This window comes from Phoca vitulina, unplaced genomic scaffold (assembly GCF_004348235.1).
Source record: "Phoca vitulina isolate PV1807 unplaced genomic scaffold, GSC_HSeal_1.0 scaffold12, whole genome shotgun sequence".
Lineage (NCBI taxonomy): Eukaryota > Metazoa > Chordata > Mammalia > Carnivora > Phocidae > Phoca > Phoca vitulina.
The window spans coordinates 5837641-5860053 of NW_022589715.1; the positions used below are offsets into that span (position 1 = coordinate 5837641).

Genomic DNA, 22413 nt, shown 5'->3' on the forward strand with positions numbered 1-22413 from the left:
TGAGCCTCAGTCTCAGCTTCTGTAGTAAGCACTACTTTTCCATCAGTCATCCATGGCTAGACTTCTAGGAATTCCTAGATGTAATTCTCTTAGACAGTCTCAATTGTTCTCACCACTCAGCATTTCCCCAGGATTCAATCAGGTTGGTTTGATTACTATTGTAAGATCAGTGATCCCTTCTCTAATTTTCAACGTTACTGGCTCTCTCTTTTTGCTCCTCAAAATATTATTGTCACACTTCTATTATGGTAATTACCACACTATATTGCCATTTAATATTAAGTTTACATTTCAATCTTGACTAGACTCAATTTGAGGGAAGGAACTGTTGTATTCATCTTTGAATCCCTGTTGCCAAGTACCATCTGATGCCTAACAACATATATAGGCAGCACTGATGAAGTGTTAGCTGAACGACTCAAGTGAGTCAAATTAAACAAAAAAATCTTCCACCTTAACAAGAGGCTTTATTCCCTGGAGTACACAGAAGATTCTTTAAGTTCATTTGTACTTATAGTTCAGTCTAGTTTAGATTTTGTCTTTTAATTTTTTTAAAAAGATTTTATTTATTTATTTGACAGAGAAAGAGACAGCGAGAGAGGGAACACAAGCAAGGGGAGTATGAGAGGGAGAAGCAGGCTTCCCGCGGAGCAGGGAGCCCAATGTGGGGCTCAGGGCTTGATCCCATGCCGCTGGGATCATGACCTGAGCCAAAGGCAGCCACTTAACGGCTGAGCCACCCAGGGTCCCTGTCTTTTAATTTTTGATGTTGAATTTATTGAACCTGTTGTAGCAAATCTGAGATCATAGTCACTATGAATTAAATCCCACAACTTAAAAAAAAATTTGACAAATTAGCAATCATGAACTACACAAATTCAAATTTGAGTGGTCATGCAAAATTAACAACACATGCAATGATATATGTGTACACAACAATACTTACATTAGCTGAAAACAATTTTGAGTTGGAGACAAAGGGCTCTCTAAAAACTTTTATAATTAAATTTAGTTCCCTTATGTACTGTCGAATTTCTGCCATAAATGCTTTTACCAAATCATAATAAGTTTGCTCTCCTGAGGTGGAAGGCTCTTCATCAGTTAAAGATAATATATTTATATCTTCTACATCTTGATGAAACATGTCCATTAATACCTAGACAGAGATATAAAACAAGTACAATAAAATATGAATTATAGTCAAAGTTACACACCCTAAGTTGCTCTTTGAATACAGTTCTTAAGTGATAAAAAGCAGATACACAATAATCTCTTCTCGCCACTGCCCCCTGTGTATCTTCTCTAAAACAGAATTCTCCATCTAATATCCAAACTGCCTCCTCCAAGTCCTCTACCAATACTAGTATCTGTCTCTCTTGTTAACCTATTACTTCAAGTTTGTTCCCAAATTCTATGTTGGATTTCTCTCTGACTTAAGTTTCCTGCTTCACACCCTTGCCATTACCACCTCACCTCATTCCAAGGCCTCACCACCCTGTATCTGAATAATTCACAGTCCGCTAATTGGCCCCCTTGATTACATTTGTGGGAGACTGATCAAACCAGTCCTTATTATTATTAAAGAAGTCTACTATTCAAAGAAGTCTACTATTATTACTCTTGCTAAAACCTCATCTTTCCACTTCTGTAAATTTCTACATCACTATACCTATAACACAATGAAATAATATTTTATCTTGGATTACTTTCTGCTTGTTTCACAAATATAAGTTTCCCTTCATCTGGAGCCTTTTTTCTTTTTTAAGATTTTACTTATTTATTTGAGAGAGAGAGAGCACGAGCAGGTGGCGGGGCAGAGGAAAAGGGAGAAGGAGGCTTCCTGCTAATCAGGGAGCTGGACAGCTCGATTCCAGGACCCCAGGATCATGACCAGAGCGGAAGGCAGATGCTTAATGGACTGAGCCACTCAGGTGCCCCTGGAGCCTTGTTTTATACTTCTTTTGCATCTCCTCCCTGTGGTGAGCTCACAGTATATACTCAAAAATATTTTACTTATCTGATTTATTTAAAAGTATCAAATATTTTACATTTACTGAAAAAAAAAAACTATTTTAAAAACCAAATACTTCTTCATTTAAAAATATCAATACATTTGAAATCCTTCCTCAGATCAGGTGATTTTTACTCTGTATGTTTACATTCTGAAAGAACAAATAAGCACTAGAACATAATTAAGTGGACTTAGTAATCAGAAAGAATATTCCAAACCAGTAAGAGTATAGTGAGAAAAAAAAAAGGATTGAAATGCTTCATCAGAAAATATTTTCTTTTCTACAAAGTCATTTTTAGAAAATGAAAATATCGAGGCAATCTAGTGCAATAACTAAAAGCTTTAGACCCAGATCTAAGAGTTTGAGTCTAGGCTTTGAAACTTCTCAGAAAATTCTGGACCAATTTCTTTATCTCTCTGAACTTCAGTTTCCCTTTTATAAGACCATCTACCTTGGGGGTACCAGAAAGACCAAATGAGATAAATTTCATATATGCTTAACTTTCGATAAATGTCTGCTCTTAATATCATTATAATAAAACCATACAAGTAGTAGCTACAGATAGTTAAGTATTGAAATAAAACTCTCAAGAGTTTAGTATTTTTACATTTTCAAAATTTGTTTTAAAAATCCATGATCTTGGGGCGCCTGGGTGGCTCAGTCGTTAAGTCTGCCTTCGGCTCAAGTCATGATCCCAGGGTCCTGGGATCGAGTCCCGCATCGGGCTCCCTGCTCCGCGGAAGCCTGCTTCTCCCTCTCCTGCTCCCCCTGCTTGTGTTCCCTCTCTCGCTGTGTCTCTCTCTGTGAAATAAATAAATAAAATCTTAAAAAAAAAAAAAAATCCATAATCTTCTAAGTGTCCCAACCGAAATAATTTACAGAATTTTACAAACAAGAGATTATTACTAGTATTAAACCCACTTGCAGGAACACATAAAAGAAAAACTGCATGACATGTTTAGACAGTTTAGTACTATATATATATAATATTCTATTTCCATAAAATGTTATCTTGAGTACTTGCTATTAGGTTACTGGAAATATATCCTAACACATAATATATAATTTTATTGTCTGAATAGTATGTTAGCATCTAATAAATCAGGAATAAAAATTTAAGAACAAAACATAGAGAAGATCAGTATCCTACCTTATCAGCACACATTGCCACTTTAATATCTTGTTTTGTAATTTCATAATGCCGTATATTTCGTACATAATTCCCCACCAGCTTTAAAATGTCTGCAGAAATGTATTCTAATACAGCTACTATGTAAACAGAAACCTGGTGGTCAATTTTATAACCTAGGACCTCCTGAAAAATTAAAAGAAAAACATGTTTAAAAATAACTTATTACAAATTTCACACACTGATTAAAAATAAAAAAGCATACACAATTTAGCTTAACTTTTACTGAGGCCTGTGACTATCAACAACATTTAATTGTAAGTGGAATAATACACATATTGCTATCTGGAAATGTAAGCAAAGCAAAGGTAAGGCAAAATTACCCATGATCATGTAAAATACTTAAGCAGTACAGATTACAAAATAGATCATCCTTAACCTAGGAAGGGAAGCCCCAGTTTGGGTGAGGGGAGAAATGTTCACTTTACCTAATTCAGGATACCTGGAATTAACTATAACAAAAGACGTTTTTTCTTTATGCAGAACAAAAGTTAATGTATTATTGGTATCTGGGAATATCTACTAGCCTTATTTTACTCTATTCTTCTTTCCAAAGGAACCTCGGATCCCAAAGCCCTAATGGCACATTCCTGGTATCTATAACTGTTTCTATGGGGAAAAAAAAATCATGCTATGTTCTACTGAACAACAGTGGTTATTAAGAGCATGTTAAATAGTATTATTAGACTTCAAAGGAAGTATGGGATTTTGTGGGGCCTACAGGAAAACAAATTCTATTTTCTAAACAATCGGATTAAAAAAAAACTTTGAAATAAGAAATTTACTTAAGTTGGGGACAGGTGGTATTTACCTTTAAAGACATGTAAAACTATTAAATGGTTATAGTGATAAGAATATATTAATAAATTGAAATGATATCCATAATTAGATCATAAAATTCAAAGTTTAGGATCATTATTAATACAGCATGCACATACCTCAATTTGTTAATTCTCTTAAAATATAATTCAATATACGGCTAGTAAGAATCATGAAAAGAGAATTATAAAGAAGTATGCAATTACTAATAGTTTAGTAATTTTCTATAACTTGCACTTACTTCCTCAGACCAGTAAGATATAGGCAGATATTTCTATTCCAAAACCAAAGTACAAAACATAACCTTTGGACAGTCTTAAACATCATCCAAGTGTTAATCTTAAATCTTGGACAAGATCAAACAGATCTAAGTTCTCTAACACTATCACTTTGAGCCCTGTGAACATGGACTAAAAGTCACTTAATCACTTTCTGCCTCAGGCACCTCTTCTACAAACTGGGGATGAGAATAGTAACTTTGTGGAGTAATAAAACTTAGAGATAATGTATGCAAGCATTAGTATTTTGCTTGTATTACAGTACATAGAAAATTATTGATATCAAAAGTATTATTAAGGTTTTAATTACTATAGTACCTGTATTTTTGATGAGTTTGTTTGTTTTATTAAATAAACAGAAATAGCATTATTAGAGTTTCCAGCAATTATTTTTTTCTACTAGTTCTGGAGAGATTCAGCTGACCGATTTAAATGAGAAGTAGGACTGGGCAGTTTAGGTAACCTTTAGAAAGTTTTTGTTCAAAGATTACACATAGCCCTGTGGCAGACTCACAGAGGTCCCTACACATCTAATGATTTGAAGGATTTATAGGGACACTTAGGTCTAACCAACAAGAAAGGAGTTTTATAAATTCTCTTTGAGGTTCTAGTAACACCTGTGATGAACAAAATTCACAATTATAACTTTTCTTAGTCCTTTCAATTTGCATATTTTTGTTGGTATGAAATTACTTTAAATCATGTTGCCCAACTTATACTTTGCTATATCATCCCTCCCCATGACATGAATTCCTGGAAAAATTAAAATGAGAGAATTTTACTCTTCAATTCACTATCATCCATAAAATATATTCTTAGTGTTTGAAAATCATAGGTTTTATTTTGCTTTTCAAAGGCAAGAAGGCAGTATTTCAGCTTTACCTTTAGTAAAGGATGAATTTTTTCTACTGGGAGAGATAAAGGGTTTCTTCGCTTCCTCTTTTCAATAGCCGATTGGGCATCAGCTATTGCCCACTTATCAATTGGATGAGGGAAACTTTTTTGAACACGTTCCTTGGAAAATAGGAAAATAACAACTAAGCAACAAATATATTAAATAGTGCTCTTCACTTACAATTTACTTTTAAAATCAAAGAATCCCCAAAGCAGGCTTTTCACATATGGTATAATTTATACTGCAAACATACTTAAGCTAAGAGAAAACTATAGCTGTCAATGTATTAGTATCTTAATTAGACAAGTAAGAGACTAAACATCCCTTATAATATCTAGGGGGAAAATCATATTCTGAATTTCAACTTCACTGTAATAAATCTAATGACAAGAATGATTAGACTAACCATTGCTTATATAAAATCTCAAGGAACAAGACCTAAGCTCAAGAAGCAAATATCTAAATCCAATTCTCCTTCATTTGTCCTTTCAACACCAATCACAACCTCAAGGAGCATTTTGCACTTGAAACCTCTAAGAATTTTTTTTCTTTACTTCATCCATCATGCAAAAGTACCTGACTTCAAAACTATTTACACATCATGGAAATCAAGGGTTTACATTGGTAACAGTAATTTTTATACACTGTAGCTCATCATTAGAGTTTGAATCCTTCATAGATCATTAATTTTTAACAAAATACTTCACTTTAATTTCTAGCACTTATTCGATCAGAATTTCCACTGAAAGTGAAGGAACTCGTGTTAATATAAAAGCTAAATTTCCCTACTTTAATACACTAATGAAATTCACTTCAAACCATTCTCTCAAGTTTTAGAATTCCACTTTCAGGATACTATAGTTATAACCAGTAGAGGTCGCTATTAACATAATTTAAACACATGTATAGAGCTAGTAGTATGTAAAAACTGCTAGATAAAATTAAACATCACTCCTGATTATAAGCCTAAATAAAAACTTTTGTCAGCTGTTATTAAAATGGAAAATAAGAAAGACTGCCATGTGATACTCTGGGGGGAAAACATGCTGATTCTAGGACACGTTAAGAACAAATTTATAAAGTGAGAATAGTTTAACCCATTCAAGTTAAAGAAATTTTCTCTTCATCTACATTTAAGGCTAAATCAGCTGCCAAACATAAGAAGTGATTGTTTCAATTCTAATTAATGGAATTAGAGGTGCGCTGAAAGAAATTATTGTAGTTACAAATGGAGTTTACAAACTTTTTGAAATGCCTAGTTGAAAAGCTATTTGCCAGGACACTATACCTTCACATAATACAGGCAATACAGAGGTCCAAAATATTGGGGGGAGTTTGGCAGGTGAAAAGGAGAAAAGGGAAGGGAGATAGGGTGGAAAGAACAACCAAAACAAAAATGCTTTTCCTTTTCCCCAGGAAATGACTTGCTAATCTAAAAATAACTAAGAGATTAGGACTAACTTGACTATGGCTTCTAATTAAAATTTTCAGTGATGGGTTTAACCTGTGGTTAATTAAATGGGTAGCACCACAGTACAAACCTTATAATGGGATGGCCCTGTGGGTTGCTAATTTTTTTTTTCCTCAACTCACAGTAAGAAAAATAAATTCTTAGTACATTTCACATTACATCCTTAAACATCATACACATACTAAACTGGAATAAAGTTCATAAAACAGAACCTGCCCTTATTATATGCAATGCACTGATATTTTCTACTCATGTAAAAAATGTTAGTTGGGCAAAGCACTAAAGTGATTTTATGACTCACTAATGGGTCATAACCTAGAGCCTTAAAAAGCACTGGTGTAGAGGGGTGAAAGAAAAGCAGAAGAGAAGAGAAGCTGAACTCAATATGACAACTCTAAATATACTGAACATATATCTTTGGGGAGAAAAAAGTCATTGGTGGAATCACAGAGGCCAACTGGAGACAGGGGTGGAGGTGGAAGAAAACACAACAGTGGTCCCTTCCTGTCTCAGTTCTATCCACCTAACTCCAGGTTTATCTATTGTCTTGAGAAAGAAGGGGAAAGAAAATCAGGAGTGATAAAAGAGAAGACAAGAAAGGGAAAATAATATTGATGAAAAATACATTTTAAACTTCCTTATTAGTGTATTACTGGAATCAAATTACCAACTATATAGGTAGGAGGTAATAACCAGGGTCAGAATGTATGGGAGAAGACTGGTAGGGTAAAAAAAAAAAAAAAAAAAAAAGAGAGAGAAAAAAGGTGCCTCGAATGTGAAAAGGCCAAGTTGAAAGAATTACTTTACCTCTTGGGTGGCAAATTTAATAGAGCAAAATAATTTTTATGATTATTTTATGTACTTTTAAAGATTTTTAAAAAGCCCAAGGAGGAATGATCAATGAAAGATTCATGAATTAGAATTCTATTACTCTGCTACTTCAAGATTAATAATTTCATGTGTTTGAAATGAGAAATTCCATCTTCACTAATATCTAGTGGCTTTGGGAAAAATTTGAGATACAGAGCTAGGTTTGAGATTCAGCGGTCTCTTATTAGCAGAATCCTGTCTTTTCCTTTACATAATAAAAGGGTCTAAATAGATATCCTTGCAGATCACTTCCAATACAAATATTCTAGGACCTGTGAAAATTCCCACACACATACTTCAGTGCAAATATTCAGACCCACAGGTATTTTGAAGTCCTATTAATAGTAATAAAGGCATACTGTGGGAGAATTTGGGGAGGGGGATCCTAGAAAGGTAGAAAATAGAAATTACTTGGGAAATCTAATAGAACACTTATTAGAAATTATAAGGATTCTTTAGGATGTGAAGGAAAAGAAGTTAACAAAAAAAATGAATGGAAAAGTAAAGCAAACTTCTTAAATTTTAGAATATAGCTCATAGAAAAAAAATCTAATTAGTCCAAGAAAGCCACAGAGAAAGAGGGAAAGAACAAGTACAATTATGAAAGGTTGAGACCTAAGAAATTAAAGAAAAAAAAAAAGAAATTAAATAAAATATACTTTACCAGGGACATGGAAAAAATATTATTTTTGCTTCTATTTTTAAAAAGATTAAATACAGAAAATGAAGACAGGGAGAATAAACCAGACTGGAGCAACTTTATACCTATCTTCTAAACACTAAATTATTTTGAAAAGACAGAAACAAACACATACCCCTCCTCTATATTCCCAGAGCACTCGTATAAATGCTTCTTTATTCATTTCAAACACTGCCTGACAGATGGTAGATACTCAAATATTGGTGGCAGGGATTAGTGAATTTTGGCTACATCAATAAAACAAAATCCCTTTCATTTGGACTATGATAGTTCACAATCTGTGATTATCTGTAGTACAATTTACCAAAACTCTTAATTAACACAAGCAAGATTATAGATGTGTATATAATCCATCAGTTTTCAAGCACTTTTGAAGTATTTATTTTCCTAAAACTATAGGGCAACTAAAACTCACTTTTAGTTTTTCATTAAAACAAATCCCCTTGGGGCCAAATATTAAGCAAGAATTGCTATTCTACTTTGAATTATGTTTATACTTTAAAGTAATCAAAATGTATTATTTAAAAGATTAAAAATTTATATATTGCACTAATTCAGATTGATCTTTTTTAAGTACAGTTTTTAATATGGCCCTCAAATTTTTTAAAAAAATTTTGATGAATTATCTCTTACCTCAAAATTTATTTGAAGGCCTCACAAAATTCATGACCCTTATTATTTTAAAAGAAAGTTCTATAAATGTATTAAAGAAATTAAATAAATGTATTAAAGAAATAAAGAATCCTAATGAATGAGAAAATGAAAAATTATTTTCTGATGAAAGAATTTAAGACACCATTATATTCACTTAAATATCTCTGCATGTCCATAGTCTTGTATAAATACCCTTCCAGGAATGGCACAAGAAGCGTATTTGACTACTGAATGTAAAAGACCCAGGTTTCCACCTTTTTTTAAAATCTATTCTACCATTCTGAGGGTTGTCTAACATAAAATAAGGAGAATACTAACTATTCTACAGGGTTGTTGTAAAGACATATATATGTACGTAACAGTACTCTGAAATTACAATGCCTATTGCATGACTGACTGCTATTCTGTCTGATTCTATCACTGTCACATGTTCTCTTTCCCGACCATTCCCAATCCCAAAGCCAGTTCACTGGTATATCACATGACTACATCTATTTTAAGGGTCCAGATTAAGTGCTTAAAAATAACAAGATAGGGTATAGGGTAAACATATGTCTTCAATATCTCAGTTTTCTGAGTACTAAGAAGCTATGAAATTTCCTTTATTATTTAGAGTCTTGAGGACCTACATATTGGTTAAATTTGCACAAGGGAAAGACTGAGAGACTCAGTGATTTTCAAGAATTCATGGAGATTTCCTTCAATATTGGAAAATTATATATTAATTTCTACATTAGTTAAAAGGAGGAAATTAGACAAACATAGGTATACAGTACAAGCTATCTAGAAAGAGCTGAATTTTGAGTTCGTAATGTTATCAACCAGCAAATTCCTGGAATGTCATCTAACGTCAGAATGATAAGCAAGATGAGATCTGTAACCCTGTTCTCATACAGCAGGCACAAGGCTGAGTGTTGCATGTCACAAACACTGTGGGAGAACCTAACTAGGATCCAAAAGAGCAACTGGAACCGGAACTGTTCATTAGAAGAGTCAGGCAACCAGTTCTATTCAAGATCTACTCTGAATCCCAATGTAATTATGTGCCTATAGGAAATCATGAACACAAGATAGCTGACCTTATAACTCAATGGGAAAAATGGGATAAAAATATATGAAACCAACTTTGAATTACTTAAGAAATCAAAGTGAATTACTATTCTGTTGCACACAATCTTTTCTACATCCACAACCCCGGTAATTCAATGCTTTTAAATACCTCTTTGCTTCAGCTGAAATCCGTATCTCCCCTGAAGACTTCCAGAGCAAAAACTGCCCTTGTCCCAAAACCTGCTTGAAGGTAAATTTAACATCTTTTCCACTCCCCAAGCTGTTTCTGGGTCATGTAAAATCTTGCCATCATCTTGTGTGACTTTATCATCTATATTAAGGACACATAAAATATCCTGGCCTCTTAATTCCTTGAATACCTCATCGTGGGGACCTTTGCTTCTAGCCCAGCTGCAATCACATGGCCGCATCCTGCTTTGTAACTGTGTTACTGAGGAAATCTTAAATTCCAATAACTTTGTCTCTGATCCCAATCTATTCTTTTAATTCTCTCACTCAGGTATTCTAGAGTTATCAGTTCTCTGACCTTATTGGGAAATCCAATACCCTAGTTCCCTGCATGTTTTTCCAGTTTACTTGCCCTCTCCTGGCAGAATGGCTGAGTTGGAATGTACATCCAAAAAGCTTAGACTTTCCGGGTTAGAGTCTTGGCTTCACTACTTATTAGCTGTGACCTTGGGCAAGGGCAATTTACTTAACCTCTCTGTGCTTCAGTTTCCACATTTATTCATTCAATGTATTTCCTGAGTGCCTTCTTAGTGCCAGACATTGTTCTAGGTGCTAGGAATTCGGCAGTGAACAAGGAAAATAACCTTGGAGCTTACATTCTAGTAAGGGGAAAAAAACAGCACCATCTTCATGGGGTTATTAAAAACTTTAAATAAAACATAAAACATGGAAGTGTTTAGAACGGTGCATGATACTCTAGCAAGCACTCAAATAGTAGCCATTAACACATTTCACCTTTTTTTCCCATCCAGTTTAGGTTCTCTGATACTCCTTTCAGAAATTTCTCATTGGATATGCCCATATATCAATCTCTCTGCCCCCTGGGGAACTAAGCAGGGCCTGGGGTATTTAGATATACCTCCTACCCAGCCACTGTTTGTGATAAAATACATGTAATAAGTGAAGATCAAAAGATTAACTGACATGGTTTTTTTTTGTTTGTTTGTTTTGTTTTTTAAGTAGGCTCCATGCCCAGCAGGGCTTGAAGTCATGACCTTGAGATTAAGACCTGAGCTGAAATCAAGAGTCAGACACTTGATGGACTGAGCCACCCAGGCACCACTAAATGAAATGTTTTTTTAAATGAAACAAAAGAAACACTTGAACATATTCCACTCTTAAAGCTGTGTGTGTGTGTGTGTGTATAAAATTCTTGCATCAAGAAGTAGTGTTTGGAGGTCAACAAAAGTTCATTCTGGATGAAAAGCAAAACATGGAATAACTGGACAGCTAAAACATATATGAGTTATCCTATACCTAATACAAAGTTAGAATAAATCCAGTTTTCATTTTTTTAATACCACATATATATTTTGTGAACTTGAAGAGCAAACTCTTTCACTGACATTACAGTAAGTACACAGATTATATATGTGTGTGTGTATGTATATATATGTGTGTGTGTGTATATATATATATATATATATATATGAAGTAAATACAAGGCAAAATTTAACATACCTCTACATCTGAAGCACTTCGGGGCTGAGCTTGGCATAGCATATTTAATAACTGCAAAATTAATTCTTCAACATATTGAAGAGCATCATCACTAGACTCAAGAGTCGGATGAACTTGCCCCTGGACCTATAAACAAAAAGCAAAGTAATTAAAATGTAGATCTGTACTCAAGAACATGGTCTGGTTTGCAAGTACAGATTTAAATGTTATGACCCAGAAGTCAGAAGTTCTCAACCTTTTTCCCAGCTACACACACCATACGTGCTTATTAACATGCTCCTGGAGATTCAGATACCTAACTGCAAATTTCAATATATTTTTTTCTTAAACCAGTTACCCTGAGGTGTGGGAATGCAGAGAGGGAGGGAGAGGCTAGCTGAGAATAACAGATGCAGTTTATATGGTTTTCATCAAGAACCAGTGGTAGTTAGAACATTTACTCAATATACTGCTTGGGCAAAATTGACCTCTCACAGGTCTCTGGCCCTTGTTTCACTCTATCTTTCCTACTAAATGATAAAATCCAAAAGAGATTTCTTTTATTCACCAAAATTAACACCAGCACCTAGCACTGTGCAGGGCACGTAATACAAACGTGATAAATATTTGTTGAATACAAAGTCACCTTATATCAAAGGACACAAAATAGTCACTTTTGACAATCTGCGACTGTCTCTGCTTAAGGAAGATAACTTAGTGGTCACTCATTCATAAATGCCTAATAATCTTTACTTTCATTTTCCTCAGTCATTTCTTTGGAGGCCCATCAGGCCACTGGCCTCTGTAGAACTTACATTTTAATAACCAGCACAATAGTCGTCACTTGCATCCTTTGCCACTCACTATGGGGGTCACAACTATTCCCTGCTTTTATTTATTTTTTTTAGATTTTATTTTATTTATTTGAGAGAGAGAGAGAGCACAAGCAGGGGGAGTGGCAGGCAGAGGGAGAGGGAGAAGCAGGCTTCCCGCGGAGCAGGGAGCCCGATGTGGGGCTTGATCCCAGGACCCTGGGATCATGACCTGAGCCGAAGGCAGATACTTAACCGACTGAGCCACCAGGCGCCCCTATTCCCTACTTTTAAAAAATGGCAGAAAAATCAGTTCCAGGAGACAAACAATATGTTTTAAAATATGCTCAACTCTACGAAGAGCAGCAGAGCCATCTCTGGAGGAAAGTGCACAGTACTCGCTGGCCAAGAGCATGTGGTCTGGTCTGTCCTCCTAGACCTCACTAGCGGACAGGGTATGACAGCCTCAGTGTAGGGGGACATTCTATTTATTATTTATTTTTAATTTTTTTTTTTTTATTTGACAGAGAGAAACACAGCGAGAGAGGGAACACAAGCAGGGGGAGTGGGAGAGGGAGAAGCAGGCTCCCCGCAGAGCAGGGAGCCCGATGCGGGGCTTGATCCCAGGACCCTGGGATCGTGACCTGAGCCGAAGGCAGACGCTTAACGACTGAGCCACCCAGGCGCCCCCCAAGGGGGACATTTTAGTAGACAGTATACTATATAATGAATTTCTGAAATGTATGTTAAACATACATAGAGGGGAGCCTGGGTGGCTCAGTCAGTTAAGCGTCTGACTTGTGATTTCAGCTCAGGTCATGATCTCATAGGTTGCGAGATCAAGCCCTACATCAGGCTCTGCACTCAGTGGGGCGTCTGCTTGGGACTGTCTCTCTCCCTCTGCCTCCTCCCCCCCATTTGTGTGCACTCACGCGCTCTCTAATAAATAAATAAATCTTTAAAAAAGTTATGTATATATACATACATATGCATTTAAAATACTTTTTAAGGAAAAACACTTTAGAGGCAGATCATACAACAATCCACAGCTGTGGCAGGAGTGCTGCAACAAGTATGAGGTTTAAAGCCATTTATTATTATTTTATAGATGAAAAAACTAAGCCCCAAAAGGCTTAAATCATTTGTCCAATCATTTTTGGTCATATTCGGTATAGCAATTACCAACCTGTTTGTAACTGATTTGTTTATCAATCTCTCCACCCTGTGAGATGACTGAATGGATGTACAATTAAAATAATGAACACAGTTTGGACTTAGAGCCCAGAACTTGTGTTTCTCAGCTCAGTGCTTGCTATTCTCCATGCCCTCATGCTCTAACTAATGTGTATAACTAATGTAAACTTACTTCCCTTCAACACTTAACAAGACTAAACCCACCTTTTTGTTTTTAAACTGGAACTTGACAAATGTTTTATTAATTTACTTATTTGAGTATAGGTGACACACAATGTTACAATGGTTTTAGGTGATTCACCTTCTCTATACCTCATGCTACGCTCACAAGTGTAGTTACCATCTGTCATCACACTACTACAATATCATTGACTATATTCCATATGCTGTGCCTCTTATTCCCTTGATTATTCATTCCAGAACCAGAAGTATCTCCCATTCCCCTTCACTCACTTAGCCCATCCCCTTACCCCTTCCCTCTGGCAACCATTGGTTTATTCTCTTCTCTTATCAATGACACAATCTATTCTACCTCTCTTATTTCCTTGTGCCTTTTCCATTTTCTTGTGGAGTTTCCTATTTTCCTCTACCTCTGAAGTGTGGATTCTATCCTTGTTTGTTTACTCCCTTCTTCTGTTCGTCCCCCCAATCTCATTTACTTCCACATTTTAAACTATAATCTACGTAGATGACTCCAAATCTACCTCTAGTCCTGACTTCTCTCCTGAGTTTTAGACACACACTTCAAATCACTCGCTAGATATCTCCACCTATCCTACCAAAATCTCTAACTTGGGGAGAAAAAGGAACTTTTAATTATAGAAGTTTAATAAGAAAAACTATATCTCAGGGCACCTGGCTGGCTCAGTTAGTGGAGCATGTGACTCCTGATCTCTGGGTTGTAAGGTTCAAGCTCCACCCTGGGTGTAGAGATGCCTTAAAAATAAAAAATGAAATCTTTTTTTTTTTTTAAAAAAAAGCACTTATAAAAAGAAAAGCTGTATCTCACACATAGAGCTAAATTTAAAAAATGAAAGTATAGTTTATTTTTTTAAAGATTTTATTTATTTATCTGAGAGAGAGAGTACATGAGAAGGGGCAGGGTCAGAGGGAGAAGCAGACTCCCCACTGAGTGGGGAGCCTGATGAAGGGCTTGATCCTGGGACTCCAGATCATGATCTGAGCTGAAGGCAGACGCTTAACTGACTGAGCCACCCAGGTGCTCCAAAATGAAAGTATATTTTAGAAAACACAGTATCGGGGCGCCTGGGTGGCTCAGTTGTTAGGCATCTGCCTTTGGCTCAGGTCGTGACCCCAGGGTCCTGGGATCGAGCCCCGCATTGGGCTCCCTGCTCAGCACAAAGCCTGCTTCTCCCTCTCCCACTCCCCCTGCTTGTGTTCCCTCTCTCGCTGTGTCTCTCTCTGTCAAATAAATAAATAAAAACTTAAAAAAAAAAAAAACACAGTATAGACAGCGCTTGTTTTCACAAGATGTTGTACTGGAAAATGTAGCTATAATTGGGGGTTACATTCCTGTCCAAGGCTCCAGAATCATATGAACTATAGCTACAGATTTACAAAACCACAGAATTTTAGAAATAAAAGGGACTTTAGAAGTCATTTAACTCAGCCCCACTATTTAGCAAATGAGAAAAAGGAAACACCCATGATCCTATAGCTAACTAGCAATGCTATGAATACTGAACCTGGGCCTCCTGGTGTATGGGCCATAGCTCTTTCCACTAAACCCTTGACTGTCAAATCTGGAGTCTGAGGAGTGTCCTAGTAGCCCCATGAGCATAAGGAAAATGACCACAAACTGTATCTAATCACATAGTGGGCTTCCATAGAACACTTGGCTTGAAGTATGCTGCCACACTTTAATAAACACTGGCATGTAATAAATGCAAATGGAGCACTATAAATCTCTATAATCTGAAAAGGTAAAATCATTTTCATTCAAAATTATAAAGGAAAATTTATAAAATTATAAATTTACTAAAAGTCCGATATATAGCTAAAATGCTAGAGATAATATTAAAATGAAAATATGTAATCAGGGGTGCCTGGGTGGCTCAGTCGTTAAGCATCTGCCTTCAGCTCAGATCATGATCCCAGGGTCCCAGGATCGAGCCGCGCATCGGGCTCCCTGCTCTGGGGGAAGCCTGCTTCTCCCTCTCCCACTCCCCCTGCTTGTGTTCCCTCTCTCACTGTGTCTCTGTCAAATAAATAAATAAAATCTTTCAAAAAAATATTTAATCAACAATAATCTTAATTAACTTTTAAAAATATCAAAGCCCTTTGAGGTTTAGGTACACAGAAACACATTTTAGAAAGTGTTCTGGAAAGTGTAAATTAATCAGATTATTGTTTTTAAATGTTCTTTGTTTTTCAAAGAAACCCATGGAAACAACATAATTCTTCACTAATATATCTCCATCTCCGGCTGCTCTTCAATTTACACTTTATGCTGAAGCAATTCAAACTATCTGCAGTTTGCTAAAACATGGCATGCATGCCTATCATTCATTCTCTTACCCTTTCATCTGCCTGTCTGACTTTCAAAGCCCAGATCTCACCTCATTTGGGAAGACTTCCTTATTTCTTGCCTCTTTCTAAGGTAGAATTAATCTCATTCATTTAAATGATTTATTGACTCTATTAAGTATCAGACTCTGTTGGTTTTGGATACATAGTGATAAACCAAAAATAGTCTCTGCTTATAGGGGCCTCATACCCTGCTAATGCTTGTACTGGACACCACATTTTTGTTATCAGTTTGTCATACTGAATTATAATTATATGTTCCCTTGTCTACTGGATGGACAGTGATGATCTAATTGGGCAGGGCCTTGTTTATCTAGTTCTAGAATCATATTCTCTTTACTTTTCGCTCTAAATCCGTGACATTCATGGTATACTCAAAGCTTTGGGGTTGCAGGGGTAAAAGGAATAAGATATTTCTTTCTTAAAATTAAGACTGAAAAGGGATAGTGGTAAGGCTAGAGTTTGGATGATTTCAGGAGCATAAACCCTTAAAGCAGAAACCATTCAACATATAAAGACAGAACTAAAATACATGTTTATTATGTAGAATCAAATGAACTGTATATAACCAGAGTGGTGAAATGCTATGGTTTAAACAAACAAACTTGATACTGCTTATAATTCAGGCACATATAATTCAAATGTTGGCTAAGTTTGACACCTTGCATGACGCATAAAATTTTAGAAATTTAAAATCAAACCGTTTTATTCACTGATAGTTACTAATAGCCAAATAAAACCTATTAGTTAAATTAATCACACAAAGAATTAGGCTTAAACAGAAAATAATGCATGATGTCAGCTGTTCTTCTAAGTTTCTGAATATTAACCTTTACCGTATCTTTTTTTTTTTTTTTAAAGATGTTATTTATTTATTTGAGAGAGAAAGACAGCGAGAGAGGGAACACAAGCAGGGAGAGTGGGGGAGGGAGAAGCAGGCTCCCCACTGAGCAGGGAGCCCCATGTGGGGCTCGATCCCAGGACCCTGGGATCATGACCTGAGCCTAAGGCAGACGCCTAACGACTGAGCCACCCAGGCGCCCCTACCCTTTACCATATCTTAAACCTATCAAATTAGGATCACAAGGTTCATTCATACAAGAGACTAATAAGTTATTTTACTTCCTTAAAAAAAATAATACTTCAAAACCTCTGACTGAGAAGCATGGACAACAGTAAATGTTTCAAGACAAGAAGACCAATTACTGAAATACAGACTTTGCTCTTTATTCTTTTAAGGAAGATGCTGTTAAGAGCTTTAATGAGCAGACAGAAGTAGTACTACATTTCCTATACAGACAGAATAAAAAACACTTCTTTTCTATGAGATAGTGTTACAGCTAAAGTGTTCCATTCCATTTAAGTGGTACTCAAGGTATTTAATAGATCAAATGATCCAAATTATTCAAGACCATACAGAATAGGTTACACTGCCAAATCTTATGACAGCCTTCAGAAGTCATCTACAGCTGATATTCACCGAGGCTGTGGTGTGTGTGTGTGTGTGTGTGTGTGTGTAAGCATTTAGAATTGGGTTTATATACCAAATGTGGGTTTTCCCTTATATACAGTTTTCAAAAAACTTATATTTTATACTTACATTTACTGATATCAAAAACTTCATATACTTTTAAAATATAATTACTTTAGGTAATTTAAGCGAAGCAAATATAAGAACTTCACTAAAGAATTAATGATAGCCATGAATAAGAATTTTATGTGATCATGACAGTGAGTAATTCTTTTAAGGTAAAATCATCATATTCAACTAAAGATGCAACATTGAATTTTAAACCTTCTTTAAAGCCTGCCTGCATCTATCTTGACAGTCCGTTTTGTCTCTAGTGGTTTCTAACAGATTCAGAAGCAACTTTGTTGGCTATTATTGCCAGATTTTGTGGAATCTGTAAAAACAAAGGGATCAGGTCTATATCAATTCCTAGTTGTCTGATACATGAGTCCTCTAAGTGTATTCAGCAACCCCTTGGGTAAACTGCCAGAAAACACTATGCTGAATTCTGATGAATTTTTCATAGCTTTTTCTAGCTAATGGCTCTCTGAAGAATTAGGAAGGCTTCTAGAGTGTATTTTGTCCTATCTTGAGCCCAGATCTGCTACTTTTATTTATAAATATAACAGGAGAATATAAAATAAAACTTGTATTCTCAAAATCTTTACCATAGCAAATAATAAAGATTTGGATCATTACATTTCTTTCTCAATGTTACAATGATTATTTAGCCAACATTTTGTTTTAGGTGCTTATCTTTCCTCATTCATAGATTTAAATATTAAAGCAAAAATCCTTTGTAAAAAAATTAAAAGAGACAAAAATAAATCAGAGAACTTAAATCTTTTCTATAATTAAATTGACTAAAAATATTTTCTCATTTCTTAGAGACTGTAAATTAGCCTTTAGGCCCATATATATAACAATCTTTTTTCTTTCCAGAGTTCCCCTTATTTGCTGGGGACACAAAGAGGAATAAGGACATAGCATCTACCCTCACAAAGAGTTCAGCTCACAGATGAGCTAGACATATATACAACTGACTTAACACAGTGTGATGGGGCTCAAATGGAGTTATATTTAAGGTACAGTGATGACCAAAAAAAAGAAAAAAAAAGAGTGACCCTTGCTGATGAGTCTGAGGAATATCAGATGTCTTCCCAAGTGGGGTGCCTGGGTGGTTGAGTCGGTTAAGCTTTTGACTCTTGATTTTGGCTTAGGTCATGATCTCAGGGTTGTGAGATCGAGCCCCATGGTGGGTGTGAAGCCTGCTTAAGATTCTCTCTCTCCCTCTGCCCCTCCCCTCTCCTCCAGCTTGCACTGTCTCTTAAAAAAAAAAAAGTCTTCCCAAGTAAAGCACACATGAACTGGGGCATAAAGAATGAATAAGGTGTAAAGGCATCATATAAGGAAACAGGGCTTTTACTAAAAAAGCTAGCATATAAAAAACTATAGAGGCCAAGACCAAACGATATGTTGGGAAAACTTTCAAGAGTTGGGTCAAAGAGCACACGTAGGGAAGGCTAAGCCTGGGAAGGGCAGGCTTGCGTTTAATGTTAAGAAGTGGGGAAGTGACCAGGGAAGTAGGGAATAATTGAAGGGTTTTACACAAGACATTGACATAATTAGATCTCTTTGCTGAAGAACCTCTCTGGTATCAGTATGAAGAATGAGTTGAAATGAAGATGAGGCTGAAGGAAGCAAAACTAGTTGGAAGGATGTTACAGTCTCTAGAAAAAGAAACAGTGGAGGCCTGAACCAAGGCAGAAACAGTGGGAGGTGGGAAAGTGAGGATGTGTGTTTGGATAACTATTTTGGGGGAGAGAACCACCAACTTAACCAGTAAATACTAGAAGAGGATAATATTTTGCAGAAAAGATAAGAAATTCAAATTGAACACCTCAGTGTAAGCTTATGTAGTGAAACAAAGCTGAAATTGTTTTTTTATCAAGTGGTTTTCAAATTTTTATTGTATTTAATTTTTTTGGTTGTAGAGAATTATTTGCCCTACTAGTGTTTCAAATACTCAAGTAGCAAAACTACCTAACTACTGGGTGTTTATGGGAGAGATATATTTACTTATTAATCTACTAGCTGTTATAACTATAGGAAGTGAAGAGGGCTTATTTAATGAATATTTGCAAATAACTTAGACCCAATTTTCAAGATTTTTCTCTTTTGCTAATGTTTAATAATTGCAATAAATTAACTGAAATAAGTAAAAATTATTTAAGACTACTCATCACATATTTGGTCATATGAGCAAAATATAAATAAATAATCTGAGAATCTGTGTACACTGTAGAAGTAGCTTTGGACTACTACATATGGCCAAAAAGATGCATGTACAAAAATAAAGATAACTTAAACTGTAATTTTTAAAATAAAAGCAATGAAAAAAGATATAGCTAACATACAGCAACAACTTTATAAGAAATACAGTTACTGAAAAATTTTATCTCATACCATCTGAAGAAATTTTCAATTATAGTAGGAAATATTCATGCACAGAATTTTTAAAACACACATTTAACTCTTCATTCAAAACCAAATTGTAAATGACAGTATAAGCCTGGGACATCTTATTGTACCAGAAAGCATGGAAGCTCTCAGAGGTGAATGGGTCATAACAAACAAAACAAAACAAAACAAAACATAGGAATATCATGAAAAGGCTCCTCACTTGCAAAATATGGGCTAATTCAAAAACCAAATCAACTCTAACCAACAGAAATATGTTGAACCTGTGCTTGCTTCGGCAGCACACATACTAAATTTGGAATGATACAGAGCAGATTAGCATGGCCCCTGCGCAAGGATGACATGTGAAATACACTGAATCTATAAAAACCAATGAGGTCAAAATGATGTTTTAAAAAATACCAAGCTCATTAAACAGCACTGGAAATAACTGGGGCACCAATTCTTTATCCTGAAAGAATTAATAGACACCCTTCTTTTCCTGTCTGAACTAGACTCTAGGATAACCAAACAACCCAAGTTGGTGAGGAATTCTTCCTTGTAGAAGGATTCCAGGTAACAAATGCAAAAGGAATGCAGAGTTTGAAAACCATCCATTTGCAACTTGAACAACATAAATTCCGATATTAATCATCAACAGATGAAACCATTACATGAAGAGTTCATCCTTATAAAGAAGGGCTAAGGCTGTCGCGTGCTGAATCGCCGATCAATCTTAAGTTAGCGTCACTAAAACTGGGGCCAGACTTGACGCCATGTAAAGCCACAGCACCACCTGTGAAGTAGTCTTGCCAAAAAAGCTAAAAATAAATCTAATCAAGACTCAAAAGCTAACATCCATTTACAGAAACTATGACACATATAAGTTAGATATTACCCTAAGAAAGTAAACAGAAAAACCCAGAATGTTGAACATCTTGCACGACAACTGACCCAGTTCCTGCAGCAAGTCAATTGGGAGAGGAGGGTCTGTAAATTAAAGAAATTTAAGAGATGTAACAACTACATTTAATATGCAGTCCTTGTTTGGCTTCTGATTCCAATAAGCCAACTGCAAAAACAACACTTCTCAGAAAAAATGGACGAATTTGAATTTTGACTGGTATTATTAGGTGCCACCAAGAAATTGTTAATTTTGATGACTATGATAATGGTATTACAGTTATATAAGAAAAAATGCATTCTGAAATATGCAGGGAGGAAATGACCTCTGATGAATGTGATTTGCTTTAAAGTACTTCAGGAAAAATAAAAAGGAAGGTGGATAAGATGAAGTAAATGTGGCAAAATCTAGGTAACTTCAGGTGATGGGCACATGAAGATTTGTTCTGTCTACTTTGTGTATGTTTTAAATTTTTCATTTAAAAATACTGGAGTGGGATATAAAAATATTGTGTATCACTTACAGAGATTATCACCAATGCAAATTCACCCCACTCCTACTATTCCCTTTGCAAAGACCTGGGGTTGGGCCCCACGATCTGCATCTGTAACAAAATACCTCGGAGGAAATTCTTGCAAGTGGTCCTGAGATCACACTTTGAGAAATATTAACATAGAAGAAGGAACTCCTAAAGTCAGTCCTAAATATATCTGGAGAAGTTAAGAGGGGGGTTGATAGAAGATCTATAACCTGAGCTGACTTTTGAAAAATGAATGGAAATCTTCTGGATGGAATCAGTAAGGAGGGCAATCTGGCAGGAATACTATAAATAAACACACAGAGATATGAGAGTGCATACTGCAGTTTAGGAAATACCAAGCAGTTTGGTATGATTAGAATATAAGGAAGCATGATGGGAAGATGGTAGGAGGTGAGGTAGGGAAGAGATACAATGTAAAAGATTTCTGTAGGCCATGCTAAAAAAATTAAACATTTAATATATTTGATGCTAAGGGAAATTTTATTCTATATTCCTAAACAGTTCAGTTATGGGACTTTGGAAACAAAATGTCCATGCCTTAAGGATTATTTCTGTCTTAAAAAGGGTCTTGGTAAAAAGACATTTTTCTTTTTAAAGATTTATTTATGTAATCTCTACACCCCACGTGGGGCTCACAACCCCTAGACCAAGAGTCACACACTCCGACTAAGCCAGCCAAAAGACAAATAATCCTTAAGGCATGGACATTTTGTTTCCAAAGTCCCAAAAAAAGACCTTTTCATAAAAAAGACAAGATATCAATGTCATAAAATTACCTTCAACTAGGTTCCCTACCCTGTCCACAACCTAAAATGAGG

The 22413-nt window shown here is 35.6% G+C and overlaps 1 protein-coding gene and 1 pseudogene across 4 annotated transcripts in view; one reads left to right on the plus strand and one right to left on the minus strand.

Moving 5' to 3' along the window:
- Positions 1 to 22413, minus strand: part of SOS1 (SOS Ras/Rac guanine nucleotide exchange factor 1) — a 144586-nt gene that overhangs the window by 69202 nt on the left and 52971 nt on the right. For all 4 annotated transcript variants that reach the window (XR_004300272.1, XR_004300271.1, XM_032410349.1 and 1 more), the window contains exons 2-5: positions 11649 to 11774; positions 5181 to 5312; positions 3163 to 3327; positions 947 to 1156 (exon numbers count right to left, since the gene is read on the minus strand). Coding sequence is in view for 2 of the 4 variants with exons in the window: in XM_032410349.1 (XP_032266240.1) it covers positions 947 to 1156; positions 3163 to 3327; positions 5181 to 5312; positions 11649 to 11774 (633 nt within the window). In the remaining 2 variants the exon portion in view is untranslated. The remainder of the gene's footprint in view (positions 1 to 946; positions 1157 to 3162; positions 3328 to 5180; positions 5313 to 11648; positions 11775 to 22413) is intronic.
- LOC116636509 lies at positions 20437 to 20545 on the plus strand (annotated as a pseudogene).